Source organism: Oncorhynchus nerka, linkage group LG4 (assembly GCF_034236695.1).
Source record: "Oncorhynchus nerka isolate Pitt River linkage group LG4, Oner_Uvic_2.0, whole genome shotgun sequence".
Classification (NCBI taxonomy): Eukaryota; Metazoa; Chordata; class Actinopteri; order Salmoniformes; family Salmonidae; genus Oncorhynchus; species Oncorhynchus nerka.
The window spans coordinates 19,826,324-19,849,486 of NC_088399.1; the positions used below are offsets into that span (position 1 = coordinate 19,826,324).

The 23,163-nt window shown below is 41.9% G+C and overlaps 1 protein-coding gene across 3 annotated transcripts; it reads left to right on the forward strand.

Annotated features, from left to right (window-relative positions):
* Positions 1-259: 259 nt before the first annotated feature.
* On the forward strand, positions 260-16,739 carry st8sia5 (ST8 alpha-N-acetyl-neuraminide alpha-2,8-sialyltransferase 5). 3 transcript variants are annotated; one of them, XM_029649083.2, is made up of 9 exons: positions 260-817; positions 4,870-4,977; positions 5,330-5,425; positions 8,956-9,048; positions 11,607-11,693; positions 13,250-13,394; positions 13,523-13,635; positions 13,810-13,902; positions 14,216-16,739. In XM_029649083.2, exons 1-9 carry the CDS (start codon positions 672-674, stop codon positions 14,676-14,678), a joined length of 1,344 nt encoding a protein of 447 aa, XP_029504943.1. In that variant the 5' UTR covers positions 260-671; the 3' UTR covers positions 14,679-16,739. The 3 variants fall into 3 exon arrangements, with proteins under 3 accessions (XP_029504943.1, XP_029504951.1, XP_029504961.1); XM_029649091.2 differs by lacking the exon at positions 5,330-5,425 and having other exon boundaries at positions 268-817; XM_029649101.2 differs by lacking the exons at positions 4,870-4,977; positions 5,330-5,425 and having other exon boundaries at positions 275-817.
* Positions 16,740-23,163: the final 6,424 nt, after the last annotated feature.

Here is a 23,163-nt window from a genome sequence, read left to right on the forward strand (position 1 = left end):
GTAAATAAGAGAATTTGTTCTTAACTGACTTGCCTGGTTAAATCAAATACAACTCATTCAGTTGAATACGCTATGTTATAGCCATTGAATATGTATTTGAGCGTTGAGGGACGGTAATGGCTAGCTCGGTCCACGTTATTAATATTAATCAGTGACTGAATTTTGCGGTACGTGATATTCACTTCCGAACCTGGAGAGAGCTCACAGCGTTGTAGAACGCCCCTTTGAATAACCGGGCGTGGTTTTTGCTTAACTGCGTTGGGCAAAAGAAAGAATTCCATCCATCTGCATTGCCTGCCATTGTCTGTCCAGCCTCTCGATCGAGCGCACCTCCCACTCGAGAGGTTATCGCCCTGATCTCAAAGAAATGTCAGGCATTTTTGACGAAACATTTCATGTTTTGTGTACCATCAGCCTTGCAAAATACCAGAATATTTGTATTCTACAATTTCTAACCAAATCACTTTCCGTCCGGAATCGTAGCCTATATTTCTATGATTTATATAGGCCAATGAGATCAATGCTGTGACCGCAGCGAAGGATAGGTTAGTAAACATATCATAAAGACATTTGGACAATGTCCTCACGAATGCTTTCACGATAAACCTGTGTGATTGATTCTGAATGCTGCGCCGAGAGAAGGCTAATTCTGGAGTTTTGGGCAACAGTGGATGCTGCGCCGAAGAATGGGATACTCCGACCCTACGTCGGGTAGAGATTTACTCGGCAATAGGTCGCTTTGTTTTATATTCATTTGCGCATTTGGACTGGTTACACTTTTACAACAGATTCTTTATGGCAAAAACTACATTAAAAGGTAAGCGCTGTGAAATATATTCTACATGTAGCCTATAGGCCCAAGTCAAATAATGTGCCATTCATCTGAAGAGGAGGTTGCAAGACTCAATTGTTAACAATTGCATAATGTTGAAATGTAAGGGACAGCCTGATATTTTTCAATTTTGTGAAGCAAATGTCTCTGTTATTGTTATAATTGTAGGCCTATTAATACTGTCATTGTTGTAATTCAGTGTAAATGTGGGAGTAGCCTAGTGGTTGTAGTATTTGCTGCATGAAGGGGAAAATAAGCTAAATGGCTGAAAAGAACAATAGCAATCAGCCTTCCATTTTCCACGAGCATATTGACACTATTCTCATGATATTTCTGTTTGATATTTTTCTGAAAATGAAGCATCACATTCATGCCATACACAGCTGTTTATGGCAGTGTACTCCCTTTTATTTGATTTTGTCTTTGATTTTCAGCTGTACTGGTCATGCATCTTCTTACATAAGGCTTGGATATCTGCTGATATCACAGTAAAAACCAAAAATTATCTCTTGATGCAGTTTATTGATCAGTATTTTCACTAAATGTTGATAATTTCTACATGTTATGTCACAGGGTTATTGTCATATTTAATATTAGTTACTACCCTGTGGGCTTCAATGCACACATAGCCATGCACTGTTGCTGCAATGCATTCCTAAGATGTTTTGTAACACCTTAGCAACAGCAATATCTTTTCTAATAGCGATTAGACCTTTTCTTATGCAATCTATTTTAGCTAGTAGCACCCATAGTGAAATATGTTATTATTAATCACTGGAAAGCATTGACTTCTGCATTATCCTCTGGGATGTTTTTCATTGTGAGACGAGCAGATGCTGAGAAGCAGAGATATTTTCATCTTCAGATAATTACCCCCCCCTCCCAAAATAAGAAAATAAGAACAATTGTCACACTAACCCCCCCCAGACAGTGCATTATGACTTTGCCTTACAACAAACATACATGTGCTGCATTCTAACTGTGCCCCCCTGCCCAAAGCCCCCTCACCTGTGTGTGTGTGTCCTGCGCGGACTACTCTGATGACATCCTATGGATTCATGGCATCCTGACACTATGGCTGAGATGGCATGAATCCAGCCCCAGCAATATCTCTATCTACCTATCTATCTGCCTTCCTGCACCGCACTCCTAGCACACCGACTGGAACAGAGGGGAATGGGGCTACAGTCACAACGGACCCAGCCAGTGGGCGATAACGGCAGCCATTTTGCTACACAGTAACACAGAGAGAGAGAGAAAGTCTTGAAAATTATGTCACTGTGAGATATTCTCGCCCCCCCCATGCTGAAACGATGACAACAAGCTAAAGTCGTTGCAACAGGTCCAACCCCTCCCAACACGTAGCCCAGCCAAACGATGCCTGAGTACATGGGTCTCAATCTCATGGGTTTCTCTCATGCCCCAGGATCTCAGTAAACCATCTTTGCAATTGGCCAAATTCTGTGGGTCTGGAAAAGATAATACTATAGACACTTAAGCTTCAATGCAATAATGACAGTTGCAGAGAGCACTATGTGAGAAAACCAGCAGCAAAGTCCTCCATTACTCCAAGACTATTTAATATTTTTGCAGCTGTAGACAGAATTAAGCCATTTTGATCTTTTTAATTTTGCAGACTTTGTTTTACCCTCAATGATTTGGGTACGCCTAATATAATATTAAAATTGACAGGCTGATAATAAGACGCTTAGCTCAACGGACAGGAAGAAAAATTGATAGAGTCAACAGGATGGGAGCAATAGCTCTTTAATGTCTATAAGAATGACTTCACCAATATATTTTTGTTTGTTTTTAGTTTTTTAGTTGAATTTTTAGCCTGTTTTTCTCCCCAATTTCATGGTATCCAATTGTTTAGTAGCTACTATCTTGTCTCATCACTACAACTCCCGTACGGGCTCGGGAGAGACGAAGGTTGAAAGTCATACGTCCTCCGATACACAACCCAACCAAGCCGCACTGCTTTTTAACACAGCGCGCATCCAACCCGGAAGCCAGCCGCACCAATGTGTCGGAGGAAGCACTGTGCACCTGGCAACCTTGGTTAGCGCGCACTATGCCCGGCCCGCCACAGGAGTCGCTGGTGATAAGACAAGGATATCCCTACTGGCCAACCGCTACCTAACCTGGACAACGCTAGGCCAATTGTGCGTCGCCCCACGGACCTCGCGGCCGGTTACGACAGAGCATGGGCGCCTTTTTAGAGACACTGCATCCCTCTGAAGCAGTGGCTGGTGGGAGGAGCATCAAACGTGGTTGTATACCGTTCCATTTATTCCATTCCAGCTATTACAATGACCCGTCCTCCTATAGCTCCTCCCACCAGCCTCTACTGCTCTACTGTAGATAGTTGATGGTCTGCAGGTGTGCAATGTCTGCACCCGCTGCATGGTTTCTTTAATTTAGGAGCATCACATAGAAGATCCAGAGCCCAAAAATCCATGTCCTGTTTTAGTGCACTCCACCCTGACTGCAACAGCCATGGGGGGGTGTCAATTGAGGTTTTTAAGTGGCTCCTGCAATAATGACATGCGGCCCAAAAAGCAGTGTTAATTTGATCACATAATGTGCTTACAGATAGGCTTTATGTGTAAGATTATTTGCCAGTACACTGTGATGCTACACTGTGCTGTCCACCAGGCCTTAATGGACCAGAAACAAAGGATTAAATGCACAATGGCATGAATGCTCAAATGGTTTTTATTTAGATTCATGTTTTTTTTTTCTTAGTGAGATGGGTCATTTTACTCTACGCATATGATGAATTAAATCAAACATGTCCCTTTTACGCAAAACAGTTAGTCTTTGAATTAAATCATTTTGATTTCTTACGGGTTTGGATATTTGGATTTGCCTTATGCGATTTTGACCAAATCTGTTCAGTCCACCCATGTTACTCAGGGAGGAGATTTGTCTAGTCTAGTAGGGGTCAGCGTTGTGGCCTGGGAGGGTACAGGTGCTATGCACCTTTCAATGTTGGTCTAAATGCCACTTTTGTCTGTAAACCGTTAAGTATCTTTCAGTTTGTCTGTTCTCTATGTAACCCCTTAACCATAAACATGTGGTTCAGATTTATATAATGCGTTGTGGTTTTTCAGATTGTGCATGAGCCTAATGGGAAAAGTACTCTATAGGTTAACCTACAGAACTAAAATATTCTGCAGATTGGGTAAACCACCCTGAAATGGTGACTGATTAGGGGTTTTAGACCTTTGTGAGACGACGGAGTTTTGTCAACTAACCTAAGTTTGACCTGTTTAACCACAATGAATGGACCAAGTGAAGCATCTTTATTTCATGTCATAAAGAAACATAACAAATGATACACACTGTTTTAAACCCAAGTGTGTTTTCTGTTCCACTGCTCTGCAGCAGAGATAGCTGAGACATTAGTGCGTCTGCATTGCATGCCATTCTCAGATGTGAGGAATCGGCGCCAAGAACCACACCAGATGGCCAGACTCGTATGCACGTTGTTATTCAGTCTGAGCTTGGACTTATTTATCCCCTTCTGATTTTTTTAAACAAATTTTTGGTTGTGTAGAAAAAAAAAAAAAGAATCGCTATGTAGCCTATCATTATTCTTTGGTAAGATTTGACATACAAGGCACATTTGTACATTTAATTATTTGCCCCTCTTCATTTTAATATTCTGTAATCAATATGTGGTGACTGGGTGTTTTATTAATTTATTACAAATGTGTTACTGAGTGCCACTTTTCCTTTTACACTCTAGATGCGTCATCACTTCAACCATGCACACATTATCTAGGTTCATTCTAACCATGTTTGATTTGGTATACTAAGCCAAATGCTGATCCCTCTGTATGGTGTCTGTGTGTGCTTGCTTGCACAAATGTGCATTGTGTATAGGAGTGTGTGTGCGTTTGTGTACATACATGCACACATGGAAGTGTTTGTGTATCGGTCTGTGTGCGTGTCTATGTTTGGCTGACTGTTAGTTCTCAGGTACTTAACGCACAATAAACCCCAAATAAACTGACTAATTTTCTTAATAGTGCGCAACAGTTTAGCCGACTCAAAGGAGACGAGACAGGAAATTGGACCGGCCCTGTTAATTTCTCGGATGATGGATCTCTGAAGCCTGCCAGAAATGGGAAGAAAAGGTACATTTCCAACGTGATTGACTGACTGTACAACACCCCTGTGAGAAAAAGAAAGGAAAAAAGAGAGATAGAGAGAGAACATGCCATTTCCTGCTGATGTCCCAGCCCCCTGCATGTGTGGCCTGGGCCTTAGAAGCCTCCACTCGTAATGCATAACCAGTATAACCAACCAATCTGCTGTACTAACTAACCAGTAGAGAGACAAAGTCAGCAACACATACTTTACTCTTTTTTTGCTTCTGCTTGTTTTGCATTTCTGAGGAATCCTGGTAGAGATGTTTGCAAGGGTGATGATGACACAGGACCCATTCACACTGACGTTTAACTAACTTACCTGTCTGCATGTTGACAGATGTTTCCGTCAGAATTTTCAGCCAGATTCACAGATCTCCGTAATAGTCACACCCTGCCTAGCCGATATTAAGAAGAAAAAAAAACGCTCGCAAAGGTAGGCCAGTCTGAAGGCATTTTAAGTACTTTTACAAAAACCCAAGAATGCCTCTTTCTTTTTCATTGGTCTGAAAGGATTAAACTGTCATATATTTTCAGTGGTGGTTGCACTCCAGATTTGCTCTTGCATGTTGTCTGACCCCCCCCCCCTTCCCTCCGTGACCCTCAAACCCTAACGCCCATCCCCCTGAGAAGCTGGTTGGACCACGGCTGCTCCTTGTACCTCTGTGTCCCATTCAGCATCCATCTCTCAAACGCCTTTCCTCCTCAAACTGTGTGTTCATGCGTTCTGCACAGCTCTGTGTGTATGTCATATACATAGTGGACACGTCTCTCTGTTCCCCTATCTCCTCTTCTCACATCTGCATCGTCTCTCTCTGCTACCTACCTGGATTACCTTTCCTTTTGTTTTCCTCTTATGAGAAGACAAAAATATGACACTTTCCCAGCAGGTCTCTGGCTTCAGTGCTTCGAGGACCTAATGTCACTAGGCGTGATAACACGCAGGTTATTAATAGGCCCTTTTCCATCTGACCATCCCTCACGGATGGCAGAAAGCCCGTGTGTCATGGATGATCTAAAATAACAATCAGTCTTCTCTTCTAGGCTAAAATACTTATTCTGGTTTCATCATTAGAGCTTAACCAAATGAAGCTAAGATGCTACAGATCTCAGTGTAAATAGGGAATATGATAGGTATGTTTTACATAAGGTTTTTTTCAATAGAGACATGCTGCTCTAGGTCACTTCAGTATCTACTCAATAACAAGCTAATCCAAAATGCACTGCATCATCAGCTTCATTTTTCCTTTCTCATTTTCATTTTGTCCCAGCATCCTGTTCAAATGCATTTTTCTGTCATGTCACCCATGTTGTCCTTTTGTGTTTTACCTCAATTAAATGTATTTCAACAGCCACATCAATCATGCTTTACCACACCAGTCATATTTTTCACAAACATTCTCCACCTCATCCTATCTCACTGAGATAGTATTTGCTCTACAAATTCATCCACTGGTGTTGTACATTTGTGATCACTGCCATCTTGGATTCAACTGATTTACCCCTCACCCAGCGGACAAAGTTTGATACGTGACATTTTTTTTGGCTGTAAATAGTTTTTCTGGTATGGTAGAGAATACTTCATATAAGTAGATTACAACCAGGTAAAGACGACATGAAGATGTGATTGGAAAGACATATTTTGGTTGTTATCTGGTCGTATAGCCAAATTACAACCAGATGGACATATTTTGGTTGTTATCTGGTCGTATAGCCAAATTACAACCAGATGGACACATTTTGGTTGTTATCTGGTCGTATAGCCAAATTACAACCAGATGGACACATTTTGGTTGTTATCTGGTCGTATAGCCAAATTACAACCAGATGGACATATTTTGGTTGTTATCTGGTCGTATAGCCAAATTACAACCAGATGGACATATTTTGGTTGTTATCTGGTCGTATAGCCAAATTACAACCAGATGGACATATTTTGATGGTTGGTAAAAAATAAATGTCATTGCAACCAGTTTTGCCCGCTGGGCAGCCACTCCCTCTGTCCCTCCAGTAGACAGAATTCCATTTGTTGGGAGTGACTGTAGTGAGATACTCAACATCACCTATTTGCTATCTACTTTCAAAGATGCTCCGAATAGAAAGCACCTTCTCAATATGTATTAGGAGCCCTAAGCGTTCCACCTTTCCTGGTGCCCCTGAGGCTGACTCCACCAGCCCAGGCGCCAGAGAGGGCAGCCCTTTCCAAAGCTTATACATGGATCAATAGCATTATCCATTACAAACCTATTTAAATACACCTAGAGGGAGATTTGACTCTCTCGTGTGGCTCTCCGCCTGGCCTGACAGGGATGCACCGATTTGGGTTTGTTTCTGCAGCTGGTGATGATGATCTCAAAAGGGAGGAGAAGGTGCGACATGTTGGTCGAATCCTTTCTGTCAACTAAAATGACGACCATGTCTTCACTTTTCTTTAGTTTACTTCTCTTTTATATGTCATTGTGTTTGTCTCAAATGTCACACAATCACTACCACCATATTAAACAGATGTTTTTATATTTTAGTTTTATACCATTTCCTGTATAATGTTTCTTTATTTCCTTGTCCGAAACCTCTTGTTAAGAGGTTTTCAAGCCTCTCAAGCATGTAAAAGGTATCTGTCCAATCAAGATTTCTTAATATATCTATGATAAGTATTTGTATAGTTCAATGAGGTGTAAAATCTTCTGAAATGGTTTGAATCTGAGTGAGAATTATGACTGTGTACAGTATGTACATTATAATTATGTGTATGCATGTGCATGTATATGTGTATGTATGTGGGTGTGCATTTCATACCAGATAGGTAATAAGTACAAATGTAGGACCAACCGATTTTCATGTGATCTTCCTCAGTTTTATTTCTACATGCTAAGAGATCTGTAGAAAAACGCTATGGTTAGTCCACACAGGGACTGATGAACTCAGGCTACCCAGCAAGCAACATGTGGCACATGAAGTCTTAAAGATGTAATGTTCTTGTTGTAAACTGGTGGAGAACACATCTTATAACCAGAGTACAACAAATTGGTCTTTGTTACAACTGGATAAAGACGCCCCTTTCGTGACAAGACCAAGCCATCATGGGAAAGATGTCATATTTTGGTTGTTATCTGGTCAGATAATCAGATCTAATACAACCAGACAAAGAGGCCTTCTTGGTTGTTCAAAAGACATGGAAAATAAAAACTGTGCAACTTGACTATAGCGGCATAAGAGACGTCCTAATGACGTCGTTGTAACCAGTTGTGCCATGTGGGTAAGTTTTCTGTGTCTGCCCTATGCAGTGAAACAGCCTCCCCATTATTTGCCATTGGCATCATACAACAGTCATTTTTCATACTGTACAGTTGTGCAGTTCACTCTAACCAACATACTGGACATGTCACAAGACACAGACACACCTCCATGATAAAGGTTGTGCCTTCTAGGTGCTCCTGCCATCAAGATCTGGTCATATTTTCTCACAATTTACCACAAGGTTTTTCTACCCCCCTTTCTCACTATGTATTTCACACCTTTTGTTGTTTACAATGACTCTTGTTTTTTGTTGAGAGAATGTCAGTGTTAATTGTTGTTCCCCATGTCAAGTCCAAATTCCCATGTCAAAATACAATAATGAATGTTTTAAATCTGAAAACAAAACAGAGAAATTGTATCACTTTCTGTTTTGTCACCAACTTTGGTAGTTGGTGACAAAAAAGTGTCCAGGATACATATTGTGGGTCCCCTACCCATAGGAATGATATCACAACTGCCACTCATCTCACAACAATGTCTTTACATTAAAGATGAATAATAATAATACATTTTAAAGTATAGCCAATTGTAATGGAATACAGTTAAGTGTATCACAATTTCTAAAATATTTTCCCGAACCCACTGTGCTATGTGTTTTGTGGCCCAGTCTGTTCCATATTAATGTTGATTATTGTGTAATCGTTATGTTGACTGTGACAATCCCTCCAGGTATCTGGATTCATACGATGGATCCTATGACTACAACTCCACTGCATGTAAAGAGCTCAGACAGGAGATTATGGATGTCAAAGTCCTGACCATGTGAGTGTATCGCCTGTGTTAGGAATGCAGTGATGGGCAGATATGGTCCTCCAGGGCCTGTGTCTTGCTGGTTTGTGTTCTTTCTGAAATGAGTTTCTAATTTAGATCTTAGATGAAACAACAAAGCCTGTGCACTCAGTTCCAAAATTCAGGCCCATCTCTTGTTCTTTGATGTGTTGTTGTTGTTGTAAAGAATGATTTGATGATAGTGTGGTAGCTACGGATGGGAAAGTGTTCCAGACTGGCCTTGAGCTGCTGTCGCCATGGAGATGTACAATCAGCAGCAGCTCTACCTCTAGAACAGACTCCGGCACAGGCGTACATGTTCTTAAGACTGTTCCACACAGTCCTACATGTTCTTGAGACTGTTCCACACAGGCCTACATGTTCTTGAGACTGTTCCACACAGGCCTACATGTTCTTGAGACTGTTCCACACAGGCCTACGTGTTCTTGAGGCTGTTCCACACAGGCCTAAGTGTTCTTGAGACTGTTCCACGCAGGCCTACGTGTTCTTGAGACTGTTCCACGCAGGCCTACGTGTTCTTGAGGCTGTTCCACACAGGCCTACGTGTTCTTGAGGCTGTTCCACACAGGCCTACGTGTTCTTGAGGCTGTTCCACACAGGCCTACGTGTTCTTGAGGCTGTTCCACACAGGCCTACGTGTTCTTGAGGCTGTTCCACACAGGCCTACGTGTTCTTGAGGCTGTTCCACACAGGCCTACGTGTTCTTGAGGCTGTTCCACACAGGCCTACGTGTTCTTGAGGCTGTTCCACACAGGCCTACGTGTTCTTGAGGCTGTTCCACACAGGCCTACGTGTTCTTGAGGCTGTTCCACACAGGCCTACGTGTTCTTGAGGCTGTTCCACACAGGCCTACGTGTTCTTGAGGCTGTTCCACACCGTCCTACGTGTTCTTGAGGCTGTTCCACACCGTCCTACGTGTTCTTGAGGCTGTTCCACACAGGCCTACGTGTTCTTGAGGCTGTTCCACACACGCCTACGTGTTCTTGAGGCTGTTCCACACAGGCCTACGTGTTCTTGAGGCTGTTCCACACAGGCCTACGTGTTCTTGAGGCTGTTCCACACACGCCTACGTGTTCTAGAGGCTGTTCCACACAGGCCTACGTGTTCTTGAGGCTGTTCCACACAGGCCTACGTGTTCTTGAGGCTGTTCCACACCGTCCTATGTGTTCTTTAGACTGTTCCACACCGTCCTACGTGTTCTTTTGGCTGTTCCACACAGGCCTACGTGTTCTTGAGGCTGTTCCACACAGGCCTACGTGTTCTTGAGGCTGTTCCACACCGTCCTACGTGTTCTTGAGGCTGTTCCACACCGTCCTACGTGTTCTTGAGGCTGTTCCACACCGTCCTACGTGTTCTTGAGGCTGTTCCACACCGTCCTACGTGTTCTTGAGGCTGTTCCACACCGTCCTACGTTATCTTGAGGCTGTTCCACACCGTCCTACGTTATCTTGAGGCTGTTCCACACCGTCCTGATCTTGTTATCTGTGAGGCTGTTCCACACCGTCCTACCTGTGATCTTGAGGCTGTTCCAGGCAGCAGACAGACAGACAACCGCCCATCCAACGTGTGACTGGCTTTCAGGGTGCTGTTCCAGCAAGTCAAATGCCACAATCATCAAGGGGGAATGTCAGTTCAAGGGGAGCTATTCAGAGACCTATTTCTGGCTATCACCATCTTACATTTACATTCTCCTCAAGACGGTGGACTCAAGGCGTCAGTCAGAGGGAGTGCCTGGGCGCAATGCTAATCCCAGAGCCACAGATTCCAGTGTCATTCTCATGTTACACCTCAGCGTGTGTTTAATATTCATATTATAGAGCAGAGCCACGTAGCATGCTGCAGTGTAGCTCCATGCAGCCCCGTCCCCCTGTTGGTCAGTTTTATATACCTGTGCAGTTTCCACCCCCTCATTGTGACCATGTACTGAACCTACACTGAGTGTACAAAACATTTAAGAACACCTGCTCTTTCCATGACATAGACTGACTAGGTGACTTCAGGTGAAAGCTATGATGTAGATGAAGGGGAGTAGACAGGTTAAAGCTGGATTTTTAAGCCTTGAGACAACTGAGACATGGATTGTGTGTGTGCCATTCAGAGGGTGAATGGGCAAGACAAAAGATTTGTGTCTTTAAACGGGGTATGGTAGTAGGTGCCAGACGCACTGGTTTGTGTCAAGAACTGCAGCGCTGCTGGGTTTTTCACGCTCAACAGTTTCCCATGCATATCAAGAATGGTCCACCACCCAAAGGACATCCAGCCAACTTAACACAACTGTGGGAAGCATTGGAGTCAACATGGGCCAGCATCCCTGTGGAACGCTTTCGACACTTTGTGGATTCCATGCCCCAATAAATTGAGGCTGTTATGAGAGCAAAAGTGGGTGCAACTCAATATTAGGAAGGTGTCCTTAGTGTTTTATACACTCAGTGTCTGGTATAGGACCATTTCCTTATTCTTAAACATACATGGATCACTTGACTCTTCTCTTTGTCTGGTTTTTATGTGGGGTTTCCCTGGCTGTCTGCCAGGGTGAAGACGTCGGAGCTGTTTGAGAGATGGAGGAACCTGCAGGTGTGCAAGTGGCAGCAGAACATGGTGGAGACCAACAACTTCAAGTAAGCACAATTGACCCTCAAGGCATCACAGAGATCGCGTTATTAATGGTCTTCTACCATACATCACACACATTAGCCTCCTCCTTTGTTGGACTTCTACTCATTATCAACCCGATCCATTTCCATCTAGTTTGACTAGCATTGCAAAATTCCAGGAACTAGTTTTCAATAAAAAGGAATCAATAGGTAATATGCAGGAAATCCGGAATCATCCATGTCCTATTATTCCACATTTAGTTCTATCATCAGAGCGACACATGTCCTATTATTCCACATTTAGTTCTATCATCAGAGCGACACATGTCCTATTATTCCACATTTAGTTCTATCATCAGAGCGACACATGTCCTATTATTCCACATTTAGTTCTATCATCAGAGCACATGTCCTATTATTCCATTTAGTTCTATCATCATTTCCTATTATTCCACATTTAGTTCTATCATCAGAGCGACACATGTCCTATTATTCACATTTAGTTCTATCATATTATTCCACATTTAGTTCTATCATCAGAGCGACACATGTCCTATTATTCCACATTTAGTTCTATCATCAGAGCGACACATGTCCTATTATTCCACATTTAGTTCTATCATCAGAGCGACACATGTCCTATTATTCCACATTTAGTTCTATCATCAGAGCGACACATGTCCTATTATTCCACATTTAGTTCTATCATCAGAGCGACACATGTCCTATTATTCCACATTTAGTTCTATCATCAGAGCTACACATGTCCTATTATTCCACATTTAGTTCTATCATCATCAGTCCTATTATTCCACATTTAGTTCTATCATCATGTGTCCTATTATTCCACATTTAGTTCTATCATCAGAGCTACACATGTCCTATTATTCCACATTTAGTTCTATCATCAGAGCTACACATGTCCTATTATTCCACATTTAGTTCTATCATCAGAGCTACACATGTCCTATTATTCCACATTTAGTTCTATCATCAGAGCGACACATGTCCTATTATTCCACATTTAGTTCTATCATCAGGGCGACACAGCAAGTAGCTGAATGCTTTTCATGATTAGTAAGCCTACGCTGGTTGGATAAGAAGGACATTTAGTCCAATATTCCCCCATGTTTTTTTTGGCACTGAGCAAATTTCAGGTCTGCTGAGCACAACTTGAACGTTGTGAAAATTCTGTGCAACTTCCAGCGCACATTTACTGTGAACACTGAGGCTGTACCCGCTTTAAGTTACAGTTTCAGACACTGATCAAGTAGAGTACTGTGGCTATTTGATCATAATGTAGGCCTACCAGAGTGGCCTACCATCAAAAACAACAGAGAAAATGCATCCCATAACATTTTAACACGACAATAGCTGTTCTATATAGAGAGAGACATCTGAGCAATCTTTATTGTGTGACTGTAACCCAACTTCTAGAGATACTTTCTATTGCAGGGGTGCAACGTTCTGTTCCTCAAGGACCAGGCCTGCTGTGTTGCTTGTTTCTCCAGCAGCCTTGTTCGACTACAGTTTGTTTGGATCCGACAGGAACTCCGTCCTTCTTTTGTTCTCTCCACTAGGATGTCTCTGTCGCGTTGCTGTAATGCACCCTCCTTCTTGTTCACCACCAAGAGGAACACCCCAGCAGGCACCAAGCTGAGGTATGAGGTGGACACCAGTGGCATCCTGCCCATCACTACTGAGGTCTTCAAGATGTTCCCCGACGTGAGTGTTCCAACTATATAACAATATATAGTATACCATCCTGTAAGACTACCTGTCATCCAGGCATCCAATGCTATACCTCCCACTCTAAAGTGATGGAACTGACACTGGTTCCGTTTCATTTAAAGGACATGCCGTACTCCAAGTCCCAGTTCAAGAAATGTGCTGTTGTTGGAAACGGAGGAATCATCAAGAACAGCAAATGTGGGAAGGAAATTGACTCAGCAGATTTTGTGTTTAGGTACACAGCATCTTCATCCCGTAGTGCTAAAAATATTTACCAGCATCACTTGAGCTGATTTATTTTGGTCTGCAGATTTCACATGGCAAGATCTAGTATTGAACTACTTTCAATCTGCTCAGGTCTTCTCAGAATCTGCATTGAATAATGTGAATACTTCTCCTTCCTTCAAAGATGCAACATACCACCCATCAGCGAGAAGTATTCTGCTGATGTAGGCTCCAAAACAGATCTGGTGACGATTAATCCAAGTATTATAACAGAGAGGTACTGTAGGCTATGTCACCAAAAAAGTGTATTGCCATTAACATTGCATTGTCATTGTGCCACACACATACACACACACACACACACACACACACACACACACACACACACACACACACACACACACAGACAGACAGAACATCTAGACTTGAAATGTATTAACGGAGGCAGTTACAATGGATGTGCACTTACTGAAATGTAATGTTGGGGCACAGAGCTGCAGCACTCACATCTGCTCCTCTCAAACACACACCCCCTTTCCCTCCCTCCTTTTAAACACGAATCACTTACCTCGACTCTCCTCCTCCACCAGGTTCCAGAAGCTAGAGAAGTGGCGGCGGCCATTTTATGAGGTTCTTCAGAACTATGAGAACTCGTCGGTGGTCCTACCCGCCTTCTACAACACGCGTAACACTGATGTCTCCTTCCGAGTAAAGTACATGCTGGACGACTTTGACTCCCAGAGGGGTGTGTTCTTCTTCCATCCTCAGTACCTGCTCAACGTCCAGCGCTTCTGGGGTGTCCAGGGTGTCCGCGCCAAACGCCTCAGCAGCGGCCTGATGCTGGTCACCGCCGCCATGGAACTGTGCGAGGAGGTCCACCTCTACGGCTTCTGGGCATTTCCCATGAACCCCTCAGGCATCTTCATCACGCACCATTACTACGACAACGTCAAGCCCCGCCCCGGTTTCCACGCTATGCCCCACGAGATCTTTAACTTCCTGCACATGCACACGCGAGGCATCCTCCATGTACACTCGGGAGCCTGCACGTGATTGTGAACCAGAGTCACGCCCACACCGCAATGTATCGTGGGGAGTCACCATTTGTTTTTGTCTGTTGTCTGTCACCATCTGTTTTTGTCTGTTGTACATTTTTCATATCTTAATTGAAAGGTACAATATTTTTTATCTTACAGTTGACAAGAGCCTTTTAAACTCACACCGTATATCTGGGGGCTCTACAGTAGCTCCATGAATTGGAGGTTGCTTGCTTTAATGCAAACACTGTCTACTTAATGTGTTTCTTACTCTCTTGCTGAATAAGCAACTCCAATGACCGCCGGTATTTCTGATTCTGTTAATGTAGGTTGCTTGTTTTAATGTAAAGTGGTCTTTCCTAGTGATGTCGTTTTTGTGAAATCTTAGTGGCTAGGTGGTACTACTGCTGTACAGATTTGAACTCAACGTTGCACAAGTATTTACACTGATATAGGGCCACTCTGTGTGTCCCTCACCTCCTCCTGTACCTTGTCTTTGCCACTTCCTGTGTTATGATTCCCACCCATCTATGTGCTATCTTTCTCAGACACTGTGGGTGAAGCAGCTTTTATGTATGTCTGTGTAAAAAGCCTGAAGACTATTGATGTTGTAGCAAATCCAAAATATATCTTCAAAGATCCAACAGTTCAACTTTCTGTTGTCCAGCTACATTAACCTGTTTTACATGGGTAAATATTTCATATAAAACACTGTTAACACTCCTGACCAGAGATTACCTTTTTCACAGGTCCACTTTCTTCTGTATAACTAACTTGCCAAACGCTGGAATATATCCTTGGATATTATTGATGTGAAATGGTGGTGTTTTAATTGCTCGCTGTTTTTGGACAAAGGCCAGATGATTAATATTTTATAATCTCCACCACCATAGTAAAATCTCTGACCTCCAGAACAGACAGTCCTAGTCACTCTGCATGGCCAGGAGTGTTTCCTCACCTTGGGACCTGACTGGGAACACTCTAGGTCCTAGTTGTAGCCTATATTATGTTATAGCCTGTAACTAGGGCTTTGAGGTTTTCCTGGTCAGGTCACATAGTCAAAAAAAGATACCCTGGCCCTAGTTATTGGGTACTGTTGAGCAATCTGATTTGTCGCTGTCATTCATGTCTTAAAACCACGCTGCCTTACTGTACAAATCCTCTCTCAGATATGCAATTCACCCCTGCATCACTTATCTAACGGATGATCATATCAAACAAACTCTTGGTCTTACTGTCTGCTGACAGTGTAACCTCATTAAGAAAAGGCTCACTTCTGCTGTTGAAATGACTTCATATTCTATAATTACTGTAAAATAGAATACCATTTGCATACTCGTGATGCTGTGCATGATGATACTGTATTATTTGCTTTGTGTGTGCCTGCAACCACCACTGAAATATGTTTACAATGATCAGCTTCTGTTAAAGCTCCCAGTGCACTGCGAGAGATGGAACCTTTTACATCACCGAACCTTGAGTAGATTTTAAAAGAGAATTGAGTGATGGATGCACTTTTTCACAGATGATGGAAAGGAACGACTATTATCGGCCCGTTTTGAAATAAGATAATTATTGTCACTGCATTGTGTCATTTTACCTTTGTTATAATGTACCCTTGAAAGCATTGTGGATCTCGGCCTTGGAATGCTGTATGTTTCTATTCATATTTATTGTGTTTAACTGTGACAGAGAAGAGGAACGTTGCTGACTGAACTGAAAACATAGGACCGTTCTTCTGTACATGCAATGCCCCAAATTACCATGATATTTAAAAGACATTACTCCTAAAAAATGTGGACGATTCTTTCACCTGTAACTCAGTCACACAGATTGTGTGTAAAAGATAAAATGCACAAGGTACATTTATTCAATCTGTATGAGCACATTATTAAACCTTTTCAGTTTGACTCAGAATCACAAAATATCATACATTTTATAGAGTAAAAAAAGAACTAAGTAGAAGAATTGGTCTGAAAATGAATGGATAGAATGAATACAGCTTGAACAGTGATACAAAACCTATATTCTGGATCATCTTTATATTGTGTCTGTAAATAAACTTGTTTGGCTTTTCTGCTTGTCTTGCTCATTTTGTTTCTATATATAAACATCTGATCTACACAGAAATATGGATTTTGGTCAGGCATTTTTCTCAACCAATCATTTTAACCCTCCAATCACCACACAGCCAAATTCTACTGTACTAACACTGCAAATGGGAACGCAGCATAGCATTATAGGCAATTGAATACACCCACTGGGCACAGATGTCAATTCAGCTTGTATTCCACATTGGTTCAATGTAATTCAACCAGTGTGTGCCCTGTGCGTAGCATTTGGAGTATTTATCAAACTATAATCTGTTTGAGGGAGTGAAATTAAACATGACAGGAAAATGAAGTTTCTCCCAATGCAGGACAGCTAATGCTATCTTTTCATCATAAAGGTAAAATAAAAAAATCTGAAGAGAAGTCTTCTGTCTCCAGTTGATGGGCACATCCGGGCCATGATCATTAAGGGCATGCAACAGAAAATGAACGTCTCTTGTGCCAAGTCCAAGTAGTTCCTCCGTGTTTCAGTCAGTTTTCTTCCGTTTAGTGCATAATGAAAATAAACCTGTATGTGCTCCAAATGTATGGTCCGCAACCACATGGTGTAGAATTGACCAATTTACCGTCTCATTTCGGGTCAGTTGACCTCTGGTTTGTCTGCTCCAATTAGCTCCTTAAGCAAAGCTACTGTCAGTGCCTCAATAATTAAGCAGACGTGGTGTCTATGTCCTGTCCGCTCACTGAATCACTAACGGAAGGCAGCTACTGCTGCCTTTACAGATGTAGGATCATAATTTGACCATCCTGTTGAAGGAAATGCAAACTTGTAGTGTAATCAAGGTTTAAAAAGGCTTTTAAAGTTTGTAATTTCCACTTTAACATTTTATACTTGATTTGCTCTGCAAAAAAAAATCATAAATTATAATCCACATAAAAATACACATTTTCTGTTGATGCAGGACTCTTTTCCTGCTGTCTGAAACTGGCTCAAATTAAGATATGGCATCTGTACATCATGATCAAGTCCCACTGAGTCACCATATACCATAACTATTAGGTGCAATAGGAATACACCTGCCATGGCAGTGAAATCTGAGAAAGACCATGCTATTATATACAAGATGTTGGGACCCCACACGTATCATCTATCAAGTAATGTTGGACACACATGACATGGATAAATCAATGAAACTCTTACAGATGTAGGATCTTAATTTGAGCCAGTTTGCTACAGCAGGAAAATAATCCTGTAGTAACAGGAAATGTGAATTATTATGTGGATTATAATTAATATACATTTTTCGTAAGCGAAAATCAACTCTGAAATGTCAAACCGGAAATTACAAGCTTAAGAAACCTTTTTGACCTCAAATACAAACGCATTGCAGGAAAGTTCTCCTGCAACAAGGTGATCAAATTAAGATCCTACATCTGTAGGTGATGTGATACACTTCATATCTACACACCATGAATGAGGTATCAAGGCAGACCTGGCCTACAGTATAGTATCCACCACCATGTGCATCATATACAGTGCATTCGGAAAGTATTCCGACCCTTTGACTTTTTCCACATTTTGTTACATTACAGCCTTGTTCAAAAATGGATTAAATCATTTTTATCCCTCATCCCACAATATCCCATAACAGATTTTTAGAAATAAAAAACAGACCCTTTGCAATGAGACTCAGGTGCATCCTGTTTCCATTGATCATCCTTTAGATGTTTCTACAACTGGATTGGAGTCCACCTGTGGTGAATTGAATTGATTGGGCATGATTTGGAAAGGCACACATCTGTCTATATAAGGTCCCACAGTTGATAATGCACGTCAGAGTAAAAACGAGGTCGAAGGAATTGTCCGTAGAGCTCCGAGACAGGATTGTGTTGAGGCACAGATCTGGGGAAGGGAACCAAAACATTTCTGCAGCATTGAAGGTCCCCAAGAACACAGTGGCCTCCATCATTCTTAATTGGAAGAAGTTTGGAACCATCAAGATTCTTCCGAGAGCTGGCTGCCCGGCCAAACTGAGCAATCGGGGGAGAAGGGCCTTGGTCAAGGAGGTGACCAAGAACCCGATGGTCATTCTGACAGAGCTCCAGAGTTCCTCTGTGGAGATGGGAGAACCTTCCAGAATGACAACCATCTTTGTAGCACTCCACCAATCAGGCCTTTATGGTAGAGTTGCCAGACGGAAGCCACTCCTCAGTGAAAGGCACATGACAGCCCGTTTGGAGTTTGCCAAAAGGCACCCGAAGGACTCTCAGACCATGAGAAACAAAATTCTCTGGTCTGATGAAACCAAGATTGAACTCTGACCTGAATGCCAGGTGTCACGTCTGGAGGAAACCCGGCAGCATCTCTACTGTACAACATGGTGGTGGCAGCATCATGCTGTGGGAATGTTTTTCAGCGGCAGGGACTGAGAGACTAGTTAGAATCAAGGAAAATATGAATGGAGAAAAGTACAGAGAGATCCTTGATGAAAGCCTGCTCAGGACCTCAGACTGGGAAGAAGATTCACCTTCCAACAGGACAACGACCCTAAGCACACAGCCAAGACAATGCAGGGGTGGCTTCGGGACAAGTCTCCATATGTCCCTGAGTTGCACAGCCACTTGAACCAGATCGAACATCTCTGGAGAGACCTGAAAATAGCTGTGCAGCGACGCTCCCCGTCCAACCTGACAGAACCTGAGAGTATCTCCAGAGAAGAATGAGAAAATGGGAAAACTCCAAAAATACAGGTGTGTCAAGTTTATAGCGTCATACCCAAGAAAACTCGAGGCTGTAATCGCTCGCCAAAGATGCTTCAACAAAGTACTGAGTAAAGGGTCTGAATTCTTATGTAAATGTGATATTTCAGGTTAATAGGTTTTATACATTTGCAAAAATGTCGAAAAAACTGTTTTTGGTTTGGCATTATGTGGTATTGTGTGTAGATTGATGAGGAAAAACAACAATTGAATCAATTTTAGAATAAGGCTGTAACGTAACGAAATGTGAAAAAAGTCAAGAAGTCTGAATAGTTTCCCGAATGCACTGTATAGGCCTAATACATTTCACAGGCCTAGCATAATACTTCAACCGTTGAGCTGTCAGGACCACTAGGTATTTAGATGTATAGGGTAGGCCCCCGAAACAAGTCAAAACCATTTCCTGTGCAGCAAAAAAGCGTATTTGAATTGAGAATGTGTGTAATTAAGTTTTCCAGATCCTACATACACTATGTATCAAGCTCCGTGTAGCTTTTAGAGGAATAAAACACAGTCCATATCTGCCCAAAATATTTGACACTGACCGAGAAGCCACAAGAATCACAATATTCCCCTTTAAACATAGGCCTTTCAACATAACCAACCTGTCTGAATCCTAACCAAGTAAACTTCAATCACTGTGTCTCTCCTCTTACAGTATAATCACAAAGCTTTCTCTGTTTTCACCTGTTCTAATTAAATCCAAGTTCACTTTCCACTGAATGGTGTTCTCATGCTTATTTAAAGAGGTGACATGGGGTATAAAGGGAGCAGAGTACAAGGGATTGACCTCGTGATCTTCAGGTCACCTCACTAGCAGGTACGGAGGAGAAGATTCAGAGAAGTCAGCACGGTTATAAAGAAAATGAAGAGGTCGGGTAGGGATACAGGTGAGCAGTTATCCAGTTGTGTAGATGCAGGTCGTCACATTGATTGTGATGATCAGCAGTTGATAGGATATGGATGAAGAGGTAAGTCCTTAAGAAGGTAAGAAATTAATTATTTGTTTATGATGGGTTCCAAAAGTGTTCTTTGGCTGTCCTTTTTGGTTCCAAGTAGAACCCTTTTGGATTCCATGTAGAACCCTTTCTACAGAATCAAAAAGGGTTCTCCTATGGGGACAGCCAAAGAACCCTTTCTACAGAATCAAAAAGGGTTCTCCTATGGGGACAGCCAAAGAACCCTTTCTACAGAATCAAAAAGGGTTCTCCTATGGGGACAGCCAAAGAACCCTTTCAGATTCTGGATAGCACCTTTTTTGTATGGTGTTTTTTAAAATTTAACTAGGCAAGTCAGTTAATAACAAATTCTTACTTACAATTTACTCAAGTTTGAAAATGTGTAAGAATTGTTTTCGAAATGTGGGGAAATAGGAATGGGGAAAAGTTCATTGGCTTCTTAATTAAAGGATTCCAAGTGAGACATTCTGAATGGTAGATTATCACCACAAAATGATACATTTCACATCAATATCAACAAAGGGAAAACTGGTCGTCAACTGTTTTGTAACATCCCATCAACTGTCTGAATACATGTGTGGGGTTGAATGTGATTACCTCAACAGAGCTTGTGGAAAGTAAAGGTCCTGAGTGTATTGGCCTGACTGGAGACTGTAGTATGGAGATCTGGTACACCAGATGGAGATCTGGTACACCAGAGTAAAAACCACAAAAAAACCCACACCAAAATAAAACCCAGATAATGCACTTCAGAAAAAAGGGTAGAGTAAGAAGTATTCATGACTTTTATTTTGGAGCAATACCCCTAAAGGACACTTGCTCATATACAGTGCATTCGGAATGTATTCAGACCTTTTCAGACTTTTGTCTTATTCTTATAATTGATTAAATTGTTTTTTCCCGCTCATCAATCTACCTACAATAGCCGATAATGACAAAGCAAAAACAGGTTTTCCTAAATATTTTTATATGCATTTGAAAAATATTATAAAAAGCAGTTTTCGCTTTGTCATTATGGGCTATTGTGTGTAGATTGATGAGGAAAACGTATTGTTTCATCCATTCTAGAAAAAGGCTGTTATGTAACAACATCTGGAAGAAGAGAACGGGTCTGAATACTTCATGAGTGCATTGTAAATACCCTGGTTTCCTTTTTGATCAATATATGACCGTTGAGGAGGGTATCAAGTCCATATCTGACTCTGAAAGTAGAGTGTTGGGGTCCATTCTTAGTAAATTGAAAATCTCTAAAGACCTTGGTACATATTCACAGCTATATAATTCATATGTGTGTCCTATATTGAACTATGCTGCTGGAATCTGGGTTTGTAAAAAAAAGCCAAAACAGCAACCTCTATTCAGAATAGAGGCATACAATGTTTTTTAGCAGTGCATAAGTTTGCCCCAAGCCTTGCTATTCAATGAGACATGGTTTTGGAGCCCATGAAAGGGGGGTCAGAGGGGTGAAATGATTAGGTTATGGAACCATGTTATTGATGTGCCAGAAGACAGAATAACAAACATGGTTTTCAACTAGGATAAAACACAACTACCCTTGGACAAAGGAACTCAACGACATATTTAAGGAAGCTGATCTACAACACATACTGTATTTAGAAATAAGTTATGATGCAATATCAAAGTGATCAAACACAAATGAACCCTAAACTACAAAGAGAAATGGTCAACTGACAGCTAGGATCCAGAACCTCATGTCACCTCTCACCTAACCAGAAACCAAAGGTCCCTCCCTGTGTGCCCAGTTGAGAACCGGGATACCTCCTCTGGAAATGGAAGTAGGTAGGTTCAACCGGGATACCTCCTCTGGAAATGGAAGTAGGTAGGTTCAACCGGGATACCTCCTCTGGAAATGGAAGTAGGTAGGTTCAACCGGGATACCTCCTCTGGAAATGGAAGTAGGTAGGTTCAACCAGGATACCTCCTCTGGAAATGGAAGTAGGTAGGTTCAACCGGGATACCTCCTCTGGAAATGGAAGTAGGTAGGTTCAACCGGGATACCTCCTCTGGAAATGGAAGTAGGTAGGTTCAACCGGGATACCTCCTCTGGAAATGGAAGTAGGTAGGTTCAACCGGGATACCTCCTCTGGAAATGGAAGTAGGTAGGTTCAACCGGGATACCTCCTCTGGAAATGGAAGTAGGTAGGTTCAATGCCATAAACAAAGAAAAGTGGCTATGTACAGTACAGTCTTGCGATGAACTGCACTTTTTATTTTACTGTACATTATATGATGATTTAAGAGAAACCTTGTTTGAAAAAACTGGTAACAACAAAAACAGAACTATTCTGTAGTAGTGCTGAAGAAAACCTTGAATGACAATTCAGAGAAGAAGTGTTCCTGGTTGCAAATTTGATCTCCAAATCTTGGAAGACGCGACAAGAGAAGTTTTATACTTAAAAGGTTTTTGTTTTGTTTTCTCAATTGTATGTCACTGCCGTATATACTGTATACTGTATGTGAACATCAATGGAGGCTGCTGAGGGGAGGTCCGCTCACAATAATGGCTGGATCTGAGCAAATGGAATGGCATCAAACACATGGAAATAATCTGTTTGATACTATTCCACCTATTCAGCTCCAGCCATTACCAGGAGCTTCTCCTCCCCAATTAAGGTGACACCAACCTCCTGTGGTGAACATATATATACATTATTTATTTATTTAGCTACAGCAAATGCAGTGTTTTATAAGTCCATGTGGGCTGGGCATC

Coding starts and splice junctions, on each gene's coding strand:
- st8sia5 (XM_029649083.2), top strand. CDS start 672: ATGCTGCGCCGAAGAATGGGATACTCCGACCCTACGTCGGGTAGAGAT. Junction 11,694..13,249: donor GTGGAGACCAACAACTTCAA/GTAAGCACAATT, acceptor TCTCTCCACTAG/GATGTCTCTGTCGCGTTGCT. Junction 13,903..14,215: donor CCAAGTATTATAACAGAGAG/GTACTGTAGGCT, acceptor CTCCTCCACCAG/GTTCCAGAAGCTAGAGAAGT.